This window comes from Desmodus rotundus, chromosome 5 (genome assembly GCF_022682495.2).
Source record: "Desmodus rotundus isolate HL8 chromosome 5, HLdesRot8A.1, whole genome shotgun sequence".
NCBI classification, from domain to species: Eukaryota; Metazoa; Chordata; class Mammalia; order Chiroptera; family Phyllostomidae; genus Desmodus; species Desmodus rotundus.
The window spans coordinates 131,942,191-131,956,317 of NC_071391.1; the positions used below are offsets into that span (position 1 = coordinate 131,942,191).

The following is a 14,127-nucleotide window of genomic DNA, read 5'->3' on the forward strand; positions in this document are numbered from 1 at the left end:
GGGAGGTTCGTGCCTTGCATACCTGATGGATGGCAGTTCAATCCCCAAAAGATTGCTAGGTCAGAACACCGGAGTGCCCTAGACAATGTGCTGCATGTCACTGCCAGTTTTAGCTCTTTCCATTCTCCTTTTGTAGCTGTCATGGAGATCCTACCCTAGCTTAATGTTTTCCTACTTTTGGAAATGATTTACATTGCTTAGTTTCAATCAGATTCCAATTCTTCTTTCCCCTATCCACTCCCAGGTCACCGTGATTGGATTTGGATATTCTTGAAAGTCTTCAAATATTTAAGGACAATCATTTGGGATATGCCTTACTTTATCTTCAAATGTGTAATTTTTGCTCTTTTATTGCTTTCTACTTTCATTCTTAGAGGGAAACCTCATGGGAAAAAGTGAGCCCCACCACACCTTACATGCAGAAGTAAATTTAAATGAATGAATTGAGTGTTCAAAAAAAAAAGATTGAATGTGAAAGCCATTATCATTCATTCAGTGGCTCTGTGAGCCAAGACATAAACAAAGCTAATTCACAAATGGGGAAAGGAAATAATAAACATGGAAAAAATGTTCCAAGTAAGCCTCTCTCTCTTGTCTATGTTTTCTAAACACTGTAATATAGTATACTTGCTTTTTTAAAAAATATGTTATTTATTTATTTTTAAAGAGAGTAAGGGAGGAAGAGAGGGAGAGAAACATCAATGCATGGTCGCCTTTCATGCGCCCCCCTACTGGGAACCTGGCCCACAACCCAGGCTTGTGCCCTGACTGGGAGTTGAACCTACGGCCCTTTGGTTTACAGGTCGGCGCTCAATCCACTGAGCCACACCAGCCAGGACAGTAATGTGGTATGTTTGCTTTTGTTTTTGACCTCAATTTAGGTGACCATTGGTAGTAAGTAGCCTGTCGTTGGTTCTATAATCAGGCATCAAAGAATTAGACGAAACAAGAATTAGAAGGGAAACATAGCTTAATAGTCTTAAGAGGCGGGTTAAGCTGAGAAGTTTTATAATTACGCTATCCAAGGCCAATTCTGAGTGAAAATGTAAAGTTGGCTCTGATTTACTTCTCTTTTGCAGTTTCCTCCTAGGCCCTTATGCCAGTGTTTTCTGAAGAGGCTTCCTTGCCAGGCCTTCAATTTGTACCCCAGAAATGACCTAAATTTATTCACACAAGAGGTGAATGTCTCGAGGAATACCTACGTTTATCTGGGATTTGAGGCTTAGTCTAAATTCATAAATGAAACCCTAATATGAAAATTCAGGTCTCATTCACGGGGTGAGTGAAAGTTTCAAAGGATAGTGGAAAACACCCCACCAAGAGGTAGGCAAACTGCTGCCGAAAAAGTTGAGTTCTGGTTGCCACAGCTAATTATTCGCAGATGAAGAGCAACAAAAGTTAACTTTCAGAAAAGGTAAGATGTAAAATTATAATTTAAAAATTAAAAGTTGAGAAGTCTTAAAAGGGTAGGGATTTTGGCACCCTCCCCTCTCCGGTGCTGGGTCCTCCTACACAGAGGACAAGCAAAAACCCGTAGAGGCAGGCCACTGCATATAGGTAGGTGACAGGTTTAATAGGCAAGGGAACTTACTTAGGCGGCTTGTCGTGGGTGGCTGCAAGACGAAATCTCCATCCTTACTCTTGAGTTTATACAGAGGCCTTACCACGGTTCAGTCCCCTATGCTGTCCAGGCGGTCTTAAATCATTACTTTCTCAAGGTTGCCCCCTTCAGGTGGTTCCCAGTACCGAAACAGTGAGCGGACTGGAGTCCCGAGGGTGGGGAAGTGGGTGAGGAGCCTTTGATTGCTCCCATTCAGCTCGGGGTCTGCGGGAGGTCGGGTCCTCTCCGTGACCAACTTAAACTGAACGTCGTTACTAGGTCTGGTTCTAGTTAAGTGGCAGCTATGCTGGGCATAGGAACCAGAAGCGGGGTTAGGGAAGGCTACGATATCGAAGGCGCCTCCTCCTTGTAGGACACCAGGTAAGGCACCCGCAGGTGCTGCAAGGCTGTCTGCACGGGCAGTTTTCCTGGACGTGCAGGGAGAGGCGCACAGAGACGGCGCCGTCCACCTCCGACCGCAGCGGCCCTGGGGTTCCGGCGGGGCCTTAGTCCCTCCCGGCACTTCCGTCTCACCCTCTAGGGATGCCCGGCACTTCCTCCCACACAGGCTCTTCCCCAAGCCACGACAGCACTATGGCCGGCGCCGAGTTGCGTGCGGCTCTCGAGCAGCGGCTGGACGCCCTCGGCATCCGCAGGGAGGTCGTGGAGCATCCGGAGGTGAGGCGCTCCTGCCGGGCCCGCCAGGCCGGGACGAGGAGGCGGGGCAGTGGTGGTGGGCGCCGCTGCTGGGTCCGTCGGGCTGGGCAGCAAAATCACTCGTCCCGGGTGATGTGCCGCAGAAACGTCTCTAGGACTTTTTCCGGGTTGCAGTACGGAAGGCACTTGACAAAAACCTCAAAAACCTCTCTATTTGGGATTACGATGTTATTGGGAGAAAACTTGTGCACCTTAAACTGGTGTGGGCTGTTGATCAGTGTCCACTTTACAGGTAGCTAAAGTAAGTTACCAAGCAGTAAACCGTCTCTGCAATGGCTACGGTGTATCAGCCGGCAGGCGCACACCACGGCACCAAGGTTAGGGAGTTTTTATTTTTTTTACAAAGAGGGAAAGGAAGAGAAACTGCGACGTGAGAGGCACAGCGATTGGCTGCCTTTCGCACGCCCCCAACCTGTGCGACCTGGCCTCCAACTCAGGAATGTGCCCTGACGGGGATCCAATGGCGACCTTTTGGTTTGGGGGACGGCCCCCAACCCACTGATCCACACCAGTTAGGGCGGAAGTTTGGTATTTTTAATATGGTTTAGTGTATATAAAGATGTGCAAATGTTTCACGAGACCAATTGTAACTTGAGAGCTGCCGGGACAGTTCTCAAAACTTAGGTAACAGCTAATGGTAATAGCTAAATACGGTAATCTCCAAAGGGTAGAGAAGTACATTAGAAGTCTCACTCACCTTTACAAATTTAATGTCAACATTATATTGCCTTCTGTGATCTTCTTCCCTCTTATATAGTCCACATATCCCCCTTCTTTACCTGTGTATATTGCCAGCTTTCTGATGTTCTCCGTTAGTGCAGGGTCTCCTAGCACCCTATGGTTATATATTTATAGATTGGAGGTTGTCACCTGACCTGGATGTAATTATAATGTTAAGGAGTCTGGGCTTTTATAAACATTCAGTACCAAAAATCTGAAGAAAAAACAAAAAGCATTTTAAGAATTCAAGGGCCTGGCCAGTACACTGGAATAGAGAACTGACCTAAGAGAAACTACTCAAGGTCTTGGTGTAAGGAATTGAGTACTTCGTAACCGTGCTGTTCCCACCCAACCGGCAAAATACGTACAACTGTATAAGCATGCAGTGTGTACATACACGCAATATTATAAATTTCTCATGTGATATTTTACAGGTGTTTACAGTTGAAGAAATGATGCCTCATATCCAGCATTTGAAAGGAGCACATAGTAAGAACTTATTTCTTAAAGACAAAAAGAAAAAAGGCTATTGGCTGGTGACAGTTCTTCATGATAGACAAATTAATTTAAATGATCTTGCCAAGCAGTTAGGTGTTGGGAGTGGAAATCTGCGGTTTGCTGATGAAACGGCTATGCTAGAAAAACTAAAAGTTGGCCAAGGCTGTGCCACGCCCTTGGCACTATTTTGTGATCATGGAGATGTGCAATTGGTTCTGGATTCTGCTTTTTTGGAAGGCGGACACGAAAAGGTGTACTTTCATCCAATGACCAATGCTGCAACCATGGGACTGAGCCCTGAAGACTTTCTTACATTCATGAAGAAGACAGGACATGATCCCATAATACTAAATTTTGATAAAAACAACTAATTGGTCTAATGTTTAGAATACATTTCTGAAAGCTGTCTCTCTTATTTGTAATTTGTAAAAAGCATTAATAGTAGTAAGAATATTTAGCACCTTGGTTTGGTGACTACTTAAGTCATTTTAACAGGGATATTTCATTTTAAAGCTGTTTTTAAAAAGATCTATTGAGGTAGTGTTAGCGCAGATAACCCTGGCCCCATCCTCCATTCCCTATGACTCATTTCAGAAATGCCTTCAAAAATTAAGAGCAACATCAGAACTAAGATTAACTACTCTACATCTTTGTTAGGGTGTTTATTGTACTTGAAAAAATCAAGGGGCAGAAAAGCATATATAAAATTATGCATGATAGTGTACAGAGGGAAAAATTAAAAGGAATATAAGAATATATTAAATTATTGAAAATGGTTATCTTTGGAATGAGGATTAAGGAATTTAAAACTCCCCTGCAAGATAATTAAAATAAACATGGGCAAGGGCTAAGAATTTCCATTACTGAGGGTTTTTAAATGTGATTTTCGGTGAAAAAATAAGCTTTTTATAGAAGTATATCTTTAGAAAATTTTAGAGAAACACTCAACATAGGGATGGGAAATGTTGCAATAATTATACCACTAAAGTTATATTTTAAAATTCAATAGCAGAATATATACACAAGCCATCAGAAGGATTTGTTTAGTCTTTGTTCAAAGGTTAGAAATGTGAACGTAAGTTTCTTCTCTCAGATATATTGAATTTTACTTATCCCCTTTCCATTATGGCATATGAAAAGTGTAAGATCCCAGGATTATGTATTGTCAGTTGTCACATAAAGGTGGTTCAGAAACAGAGTGAGTAAAATTGACATTTTTTTCACCTCACTTAAATTCAGACAAAACCCTTTCTCAGTTGAGGGTATGGTGTAAGGCCAGACTACAGAAGTAATCTACAGGTCCTGTCATGAAAATTCTCATTTTCCTCTAGTACAGTCAAATGGGATATTCATTAACATAACTGTATTTTCCTAAGTTTGACCACTCAAAAAATTCCACCTGGTAGAGATGTATTTAATTTATACCAATTTGTGTTACTAAAAGGTAAAGTAAAAACTTGTCATTTCTTGATATGATTAGAAACTACAAGTCTATTCACGGCACGATTTTTTAAAAATTATTTTTAGAGAGGAGAAGGGAGGGGGGGAGAGAGATACATCAATGTGTGGTTGCTTCACACACCCGTGACTGGGGACCTAGCCCGCAACCCAGGTTTGTGCCCTGATAGAATTGAACCAGCAACCCTTTGCTTCGCAGGCCAGCACTCAGTCCACTGAGCCATACCAGCCGGGGCTCATGGCAGAATTTTTACAAGATATAGAATGTATTTAAGCGATGTGGAATTAGTATGAAACACTTTCCATAAATGATAAACCTATTCTGAGTTGCCATGTTAGTTTTTACCTACTCTGTACTGTATCTTTAAGAGTAAATTTTAGGTTGCTTTACATGTAGAATGAAAGTTTAATGAATAGAATCAAAGACACTGAGGACCTCAGATAAGTGGTGTAACTTCCCTTCCCCACCTTATGATCGAAAAAGGCAAAGACTGACCTGCAAGGACATAGGTCTGGTTGCCACCTGTAATATTCTGCCTCAAAGGGCTAAGTGAAAATGAGATAGTGATTTGTACAATCTATTAATGCACTGGGCTGGCCAAAACAGTCTGTTTAGTTTTTTCCGGTAAATAAAAGACACATTTTTAATTTTCACCAATAACTTTATTGATTTAGATATTTTGAGTACGTTGGCTATCTCCCGCATGGTATAATGATTACATTCTCAATGTCTTGACTTGATCATTATCTAACTGACCATGGAATGTCATCAGTGAGAAGTCTCCAACACAAAACCTTGTAAACCACTTCTGACATGTTCTATCAGTCATGCACCTTTTTTGCATTTCAGTTGCTTTTTTACCTTTCTTGAAATAATAAAGCATAATATACTGAAAATGTTGCATATGTTCTTCCATCTTCAATATTAAAACGGCTACACAAAAAACCAACATGGTAAGTTTATTTTTTAACGCACACTGATTTGACAGCTGTCACAATTCAATATAATAAAACTGTTCTGAATAAAGATAAAAGACAACTAAGTGCTACTAGAACCATCTTATGGAAAAAACCAAACAGACTTTTTGGCCAACTGATACTCTTCTTATTCTCCCAAAACCTCTAGTGTCTATGTCAAAATGATTATGATGGAATCATCTAAACAAGGTTATGGGTTATGTCTGAAAATAGGTTTTCCAGGGCAAAGAGAAAAGAACAATACTTGGCTAAATTATATTTTACAATTTTTAAATGATTACTATTTATCACTTATAAAAATCACCTTTGTTTTATTTCTTTTTATATCAGTTTGATAAACGAATGTTAAATCAACCTAATTTAAAGTAGACACTAAAGTGATAAATGATGAATGCTTTTAAAAAGGTAAACAATGGTGTATCTTTTGTTATAAACTGGATTTCTGTGGCTGATATTAGGTATTGCCAAGTAATAAACATTTTGCTATTCAACTCCAAGTCCCTCAGTAGTAATACTTTTAAAGGAAATGTTACAGCTTTTATATTATTTGATTTGGTATTTAATAACAGTTATAAGTACAATGGCAAACATTGAAAGAGAACCCTTAGGAGAAAAGAAAAAGACAATTTATAATCAGGTCTTGTTAAAGAGTATTGTAAGTGCAACTTTATCCATAAGCATTCCTTTTAAGGCATTTTCATTGTCCAAATATTTCAACACGTACATCACGGTTTATATTATAAAATGGGCTCCTTTTGTATTATTAATTCAAGGCTTAAAGAAAAAACACGTCTCAGGACTAAGTGTAGCAGAAAAGAAAAACACAAAATTCACCACTTTTCTCATAAGTAACTTAAAATACAAGCCATTTAGCATACATTATTACTCATTGTAATTCCAGATTTGGTACAGTATCTTTTTCACTTCCTGACATAAACTGTTAAGACAATGCAGGCTGTAATATTTCATTTGTGAGGTGGCTGTAATTATGTAACATGCACAGTGATTTTTCAATAGGCTCTTACCATGCCTTACATGAAAGGTGCTACAATACAAACCTGTTTCGTGAACTCTTTGGTAACCACCAGCTCAGAAACTTGGACCAAACATTTCCACTGAAGCTCTTACCCTGTATTTTCAATTCTTCAGGTGTTTTTTTTTTTTGGGGGGGGGGGAAGGGGTTGGTAGGTGGCGCAGGGATTAGGTATAGATTTAACGAACTATAGAAATGATCCCTGAAAGTATAGTCTTTAGGTATAGATTTAGAATAGATAATTAAAGCATGTCAGGCCCCAGTCAGAGAGACATTGGGTTTGTTTACAGTTGGCCATACCTTTTTGTTTGGCAGAAGTAATTTAAGGAAATAGAGTGACTTCCTCTAAGTTTGCTTCCAGTGGTATCTTTTGGAGAAAGTAAAATACTCATGTGGTTATTTTCTAGTCCTCCCTTGAAATGTTATGAAAAAGGGGATGAATATAATTGAGAATATTCCTACTTTTGCAGTCTCAATTGTTACCTTGGTTGTTGCTTTAACTGGGCTTTCTCGGGGGCAGCCTACTCATACTGGGTACTTCATAGGCTGCCATTAGCATTTTCTTGAAGAAACAATAGGCTGCTTATGTCAGCAGGTTCTCTATTTTAGGGGATTAATATCCTGGACAGGTCAAGCTGTAATATCATTCACCCTCACTGGGCCACCTCCTACTTGTTAATTTCAACTTCCAGTAATTGTCCTGGGATGTGTCCTAATTGTGCAAATTAGAAGCTAGTTAATATAAATCTAAGTTACCCACTTACTGTATTTTAGCTAAAACATAATTTCTATATTTATCTTCCATTTATCCACCTAAAAATGAATTTACATTTTTTACATGCAAGTGTCTCTAGACTGCCATGATGCCCATTATCAATTTGACACTTGAATCTAGGGAGTCATGATGGAGCGAGATCTTTCAATGTCTAGAGAATAGGTTTTAAATATGTCTGTTGTGTAACATTTGTATTTTAGTAAGAATCCTTTGTATTTACATTACATAGCACCTTTCACCCAAGAGTTTAAAAGTGATTTATCTTTACAGCATTATTTGGCGGCAAAACCTAAGGTAATGGTGGTATTTAAGTTAGCAAGACCAAGTTCGCTAATTTCCTTTTAATGTGGTCAGCTGTACATTCTGTCTTTTCATTAATGGTCTTTCTGAAAGTAGACATTGAACACAACATTGCTACTGACCTACCAAAATAAAAAGATATATAAATGAGAAAGAGAGAGGAGGAGGAGGAGCGGGGCGGGGAAGAGAGAGGAAAGGAGAGGGAGAATACATTTCTCATGGCAGCTAGGTTGGTGATAAAACACACAGTTCATAAACCCACACTGGAATATGCAATTATTCCAAAGAGATTTTTAGAGCTGGTAATGAGAGCCTAAGAAGTACACTGTTAAAATAAAAAACACGGCATCTTATACCTTTACGATTCTGGTATTTATGTTAAATAATTAATTTGCATTAACCAGTATCAATGAATTTTTTTGATTTCATTAAGAAAATAAAACTGATAAAAAATTGGAACTACAAAAAAACTGATGTTTCCCTGGGTTAAATTAACTAAATCTACTTTTTTTGTGCTTCTTTCAAATGTTCAAGGTAACAAATGTATACAAATATTTCAAAAGTACCAATGATAGTTACCAACTTTAATGTAATATTAAAAAGAAAACAAAAAATCTTATTAATAAGTAATAACCTTAATAATAAGTGAGTTCCTGGCAAAATGCAGATCATAGTATTATTTACATTATTTTTGCCATAAGAAAACTTCTTAAGCAACAGTCAGCTCTCAAGTTAAAAAAAACACACATACATAACCCAGTACTAAAGAAGGGAAATGAATTAAAATACGACAGCTTTATCTTAGGAATGCCATTTGCTGGAAAATCACCTTACTAAAAAAAGTTTCAGAAAAACACTCAACTTGGATCCACATGTGAATGTTTAGTGTTGCTTACTGGGGAATATGGGTAGATTAATACTACTGTAATTTTTAATAACTCCTATCATGGATTTTCCAGATTTATCTTATGAACCAAATTTCTTTTTCAGTGCATCAAAATAATTGGTTTAAAAAAAAAGAATACCAACACATGCAGTCTGCTAACCAAATAAGGCTCTGGCATGCCAAAACAATGTTCTCAATCTTGATATATAGTATACATTCCACAACATACTACAGCATTTAATTTAGATTTACACAACTAAATATAAATGACTCGATTTCAGCTAATATTAGAAGCATTAAGCAAACATGGATAAATTCATAAACAAATGATGAAAGAAGTAGGTTGTTCTTGGAGTACTTCTTGAAACCTCAAAACACTTGATCCTTAGCGAGAGAACATCCTTTATTCAGTAGATCTTACAAGTACAATGTATAGTAAGTCCTAAAACCTTCTAAAAATTTTGGCAGTTGACTCCAGTAGTGCTCCTTGATTCAAGGAAGGAATGAAGGTTTGTATTTCTTGCCTGCTCTAGTCACGCAGGATTGTATAAAGTCTCCTTAAAGATTTTAAAAAATGATTTCTATAGTTGGGTGGCTTGTTACTTCAGAAATAAAGGCTTCATACTGAGAAAATGAAGGACACTTTTCTCTCTGTATTTAGTTGAAAGGTAGAAAGAAGAAAGAAAATATAAGAAAAGCTTGAAGGTGAGAGATATAAAATTCAGAGCAGCCACTACAAGAACAGCATGCACCAGATATTTCTATAGGAATGAGAATGACAGAAAGTCAGAGACATGTTTTCTTCAAGTGGCACTTAGTTTGTCCTCAATTACCAAGAACCCTGTGGCAAACTTGTATTCCTACCACAAAAAAGAAAAGCCTTCAAACTTAAAAAAGAAATTTCTAGAACATTACTCATTACTAAAATTAAATTTAAATTGAGGGGAAAATTAACTCTGAAAGTTTGTTTCCTGTCTGACCAAAAAAAATTATGGCAATCAAATAATCTTGCTTTACTAGTAAGTAGGACAGAAGTCATGAATGAAGCAAGCAATATTTACATCTGTTAATGCAATATGCACTTGTTCTTATACTTAATGCGGTTAGTTTGTATAAATGAGACTAATCTCATTTACATTTGGAGTAAGAAACTCACCACTTGGCCCACATGTCATGTAGTGGGTAATAAATTAGGAGCTTTGTTGTTCCCTAGACCTGCTTTTTGAATTTCTGCTTTCTTGTACTTTGTCCACATCTGCAGGAAAAAAGCATTTCATGTTATTTAATCAAAGGTTAAACATGATACAATTAATGAAGATAAGAAACTAATTAAGTAGGGCAAAGAGAAGGAATCTAACTCTGGGGAAAATGTGTTAATCTGATAGACATCTCATTACTTAAAGACTGATTTTTGTATTTTTAAAAGCTATAAATAATATGCTGTTTTAGTATCAGATAGGTTACTTATGTTTATTTACTAAATGGTCACATATAAAGTAAAAAGTAATCTTGCATGCAGTGGCAGAAACATCAACAATGAAAATAACTATTATTTACTGACTGAGCTAGCCGAGCCGCCTTAAAAATAACTATTATTTACTAAGAAATCCTAGGCCTCAGGCTTATTTTGCAGGCAAATAATATACCTACTTACATTGTTATAGCTAAAATTGCTTTGGTCAAAAGGGACCCAACTGCTTAGCAGTGTCAGTTTACAATGTCACACAATTAATGTGGGTATAATTTCTAGAATTCTAGGCCAGGAATATAAACTATACAGTTTCATCTAAAATTAGGGTGCTGAATGTCATATAGTTTTTCAAATAATCCTTTGTGAAGCCAATGATTATTTATGGAGATATCTTAGGACAAAAACATGCACTACTCAATTTAGTCAGAGCTGCTTTACTTTCTAAAATTTTTTTTTATTGGGGGCATTTTTGTAAGATTTCACTTATAGAAATTATGCTTACATAGTGTTTTGAGAAACTTTTATGACTCCATAGCTTGTGAATTTCTGGATGAAGTTATTCTTAGATAACCACTAAGACACATGGACATGGTATGTATCTGTCATACATGCACCGTGTGTATGTTCTTTTTGAAAATATGCTGTACATATGTAACTCTAGCCAGCTGAGTTGGAAATACTTCTTTACTGTAAGCATAATTTTATAAAATAATCAGTTTTTAATATAGCACATGATTTTTCAATGTTTTATATTGAAAAATTTAGTATTTTAAATTTAAGGTGTATGTCCAGATTTATAATATTTAAAGAGTTGAAATAGTTGAGAGCCAAAACTTGACTCAATGTTGAAAAGAAATAATTATTACATTTGTATTATACATGGTCTCCATCTAATCTCATCTATATTTACCATTAAGTTTTATTACTAGGTTATGAAAAAAACGGGAACACCAAAACCATTTGAAATGTCAGGACTAAGAAACAAATGACAATAAAATAGACTGATGTATTCATGAAGAAAAGTATAAAATTTTCTGACTGACTACCTGCCCTAGCACTGCTTTCAGTAAGAGCTGGCTATGAGAAAAGTATGACCAAAGACATAAAGGGGCCTGCTTCCTGAAATGATCTTGTGTAAGCACAAGAGGACGGCTTAATTTACAAAGGACACACAATTCATTCAGCAAAGATTCTCTACAGACTGTTTTCTTTGGTCCAATTAATAACAATAATTAATATAAAACACATAATAAATAATAATTTCCTTCCTTTTTAGAAAGTTACATTTCAAAACATTCCTTTCAAATTCCAGGCTGCTATCATCAAAAATATTTAGGCTGAATCAAAACGGCAAAATATTCCAGAAACAGAGTAAAGATATACTCATCCAGAGATAAGTGAATCAGAGTTATGAATTTTTATTTTGTATTTTTATTTTACTCTGGGAGATTCAAGTTTAGCTGGTTCTGCTATAACAGTGCTATGACCACAGCAGGATAATTTTAAAGTTTATGACACCGGAGTCAAAGTTAGCAAATATTTCCTCTATCTTAGAAGGCTATTTTTTAGCTAAGAGTCATATTTATTCTCAGTTCTAAAATTTGTTCTACTAAAAACAAAACATCTATTTGTTTAAATGGTTACAGATCCTAATACTTTATTTTAACACAATGTACTCATTTTAGAAAATTCTGCATTAAGGACAGACATAGAATTTAATAATCACTTACAGAATTATAGAAGTAACAATCTTCACCACTTTGTAAAGTTTCTACTCTTTTTGAACAGAAGTAAAAATGCAAATTTCCAACACATTGTGTATGACTGGTTTATTTCTCTTTGACTATATATAAAAAAAGAACTGGAAAAACTGTGTTAACTGATTCCAATTAAAAAAAGTAATCTTGAAAGAAGATGAAGAAAAGTGCAGAAAAGAAATAGAATATATACAAATGATCCTAGTCACTGTATAAGTCACATTTAAACTTGATGGGGTTTTTAAGAATGACACTAACTTTATGAGTATTAATAATGTTTTAAATCTGAACAATTCTAAAAATATGAGCAGTAGTTATTATTTGCTACGTAAAGTACTGAGTTATTAATTGTTTCTTTAAAAATAGGGCAGAAGGCCATAATTAAATGGCAAAAGAAAGTGACATCTTTTACATATTTTCCTACACATGTGCAATATGTACCGCACATTATGGAAATAAAAGAAATGAATGAGAGGGAGGGAGGGAAAGGAAGGAAAAGGGATGAAGAGAAAAATGAGCATTCCCCTTTCTGGAAGCAACAAAGTAAATATGACTCAGAAATGCTTTCTTGGTAATTAGAGCATGCAACTATCTTAACATGCTTCTAAAAGTAACAATCTTTTATCAGGTGACAAGAAATGTGAAAGAGGAGCATGTATTGTTAAGGTTTTTAAAGTCATGCAGAAAATGTACAATGCAATTAATATTTCATGCAGGCTTTGGTGTGGTTACACATTCACATTTATATACAAGCCATCATATACAACCAACCACTTTGCCACAACCGGAAAATAAAAATATGAATCTAGCCAAATACTGTTCAACAGCAGCTCTTCAAGACAGATTAGAGAAGCATAGTGCCCACCAAATGACATCAGTATTATACTGTGCAGTTTTGATCACACACAACCATATTCATACCAAACAGTTTGATTATCCTCAGAAACCAACAATGCAGCTTCTGTGTCATCAGGACAGAGGCATGCAGGAGTGTTAAGAATATTGCTATCTACAGAAGACTGCGTGTTACTGTTACTAGGGTTCTGATGATCAGAAAACTGTTTGTTATCTTTCTGTGTAGCTTTATCCAATGAGGTGGAAGCCTGGTCAGTTACTCTGGTGACTGGCCTGGGAGGTAACCCACTTATGTTACTAACTAACTCTGTGTTCAGGGATAAAAATGGCTGAGCTGGATGAGCCACAGTAAATGACTCTAGGCTATCTTTAGCTGATATTCCAAATGTATCATTAGATATATTAATAGTGGTAAAAGTTTGGTTTAGAAAATGTGACTTTCCTGTTGAGTTTCTAGCCTGGACTAGAGACTCAGGCACTGCTGTAACTAAACCAATTTGTGCATGAGAACCTACAGAATGAGTTGGGCTGTAAAGTGTATGGGAGGAGCACTGGTGTAAAGGGTACTCACTAGATGCGGCAGTGATGCTGCTATCAGCAGTAGCTGGTGATGAATCAACTGACATAGGTAGTCTACTGTCCTTGGTCAAAAAATCATGGATGCTTGTCCTTCGAGTAGTTCCTTCGGCAGTAGAGATCACACTGCTTGCACGAGGTAAAGTGGCATAAGGATTATTATCTTTTGATTGTCGTGACAAAGAAGATTCTTTTACTAGTTTTATCTTTCCTTGGGTGCTCGGTGTAGGTTTTCCTGAAGAGCTAATAAAGTAGGTATCTTCAGTCTTTTGAGGAACAGGTCTCACAAACTGTTCAGGCTTAGTTGTCCGTCTATCACAGAAATCTCCTGGGGTTTTTCCACTTACTGACCTGGCCAGACCACAGCTAACTGGTTTGCTTTTTCCCAAAAAGTCAGAAGAGACAGACAAACTTTTCATTACTTCATCTAAAAGATTCTCCTGACTTGAGGACTTTATCTGTTAAAAAAACAAAGCAGATTAATGAATAGCAGCCATGTTTTT

The 14,127-nt window shown here is 36.8% G+C and overlaps 3 protein-coding genes across 14 annotated transcripts in view; 1 reads left to right on the forward strand and 2 right to left on the reverse strand.

Annotated features, from left to right (window-relative positions):
- Positions 1 to 1,778, reverse strand: part of MTIF2 (mitochondrial translational initiation factor 2) — a 33,468-nt gene extending 31,690 nt beyond the window's left edge. For all 4 annotated transcript variants that reach the window (XR_008426979.1, XM_045189434.2, XM_024552780.3 and 1 more), the window contains exon 1: positions 1,592 to 1,778. The gene's annotated coding sequence lies outside the window, so the exon portion shown is untranslated. The remainder of the gene's footprint in view (positions 1 to 1,591) is intronic.
- A 108-nt stretch (positions 1,779 to 1,886) lies between these two features.
- LOC112297912 (prolyl-tRNA synthetase associated domain-containing protein 1) lies at positions 1,887 to 6,048 on the forward strand. 2 transcript variants are annotated; one of them, XM_024552778.4, is made up of 3 exons: positions 1,887 to 1,981; positions 2,142 to 2,278; positions 3,472 to 6,048. In XM_024552778.4, the coding sequence occupies exons 2-3, from the start codon at positions 2,144 to 2,146 to the stop codon at positions 3,904 to 3,906; spliced, it is 570 nt and encodes a 189-aa protein (XP_024408546.2). In that variant the 5' UTR covers positions 1,887 to 1,981; positions 2,142 to 2,143; the 3' UTR covers positions 3,907 to 6,048. The 2 variants fall into 2 exon arrangements, with proteins under 2 accessions (XP_024408546.2, XP_053781441.1); XM_053925466.2 differs by lacking the exon at positions 1,887 to 1,981 and having other exon boundaries at positions 2,007 to 2,278.
- Positions 6,049 to 8,783: 2,735 nt separating this feature from the next.
- CCDC88A (coiled-coil domain containing 88A) overlaps positions 8,784 to 14,127 on the reverse strand; it is a 123,638-nt gene continuing 118,294 nt past the window's right edge. For 5 of the 8 annotated variants that reach the window (XM_045189427.2, XM_045189431.2, XM_045189430.2 and 2 more), the window contains one exon: positions 10,707 to 14,082. In XM_045189427.2, coding sequence (XP_045045362.2) covers positions 13,093 to 14,082 — 990 coding nt within the window. In that variant the 3' untranslated portion in view covers positions 10,707 to 13,092. Of the gene's footprint in view, positions 9,617 to 10,121; positions 10,221 to 10,706; positions 14,083 to 14,127 lie in introns of those variants that run through there. The other 3 variants (XM_053925461.2, XM_045189432.3, XM_024552777.4) reach the window with 1 other exon arrangement.

Excerpts from the sequence above, each read along its gene's own strand:
- LOC112297912 (XM_024552778.4), top strand. The coding sequence starts at position 2,144 with ATGCCCGGCACTTCCTCCCACACAGGCTCTTCCCCAAGCCACGACAGC. Across the intron at positions 2,279-3,471 it reads AGGTCGTGGAGCATCCGGAG|GTGTTTACAGTTGAAGAAAT; the intron begins GTGAGGCGCTCC and ends GATATTTTACAG.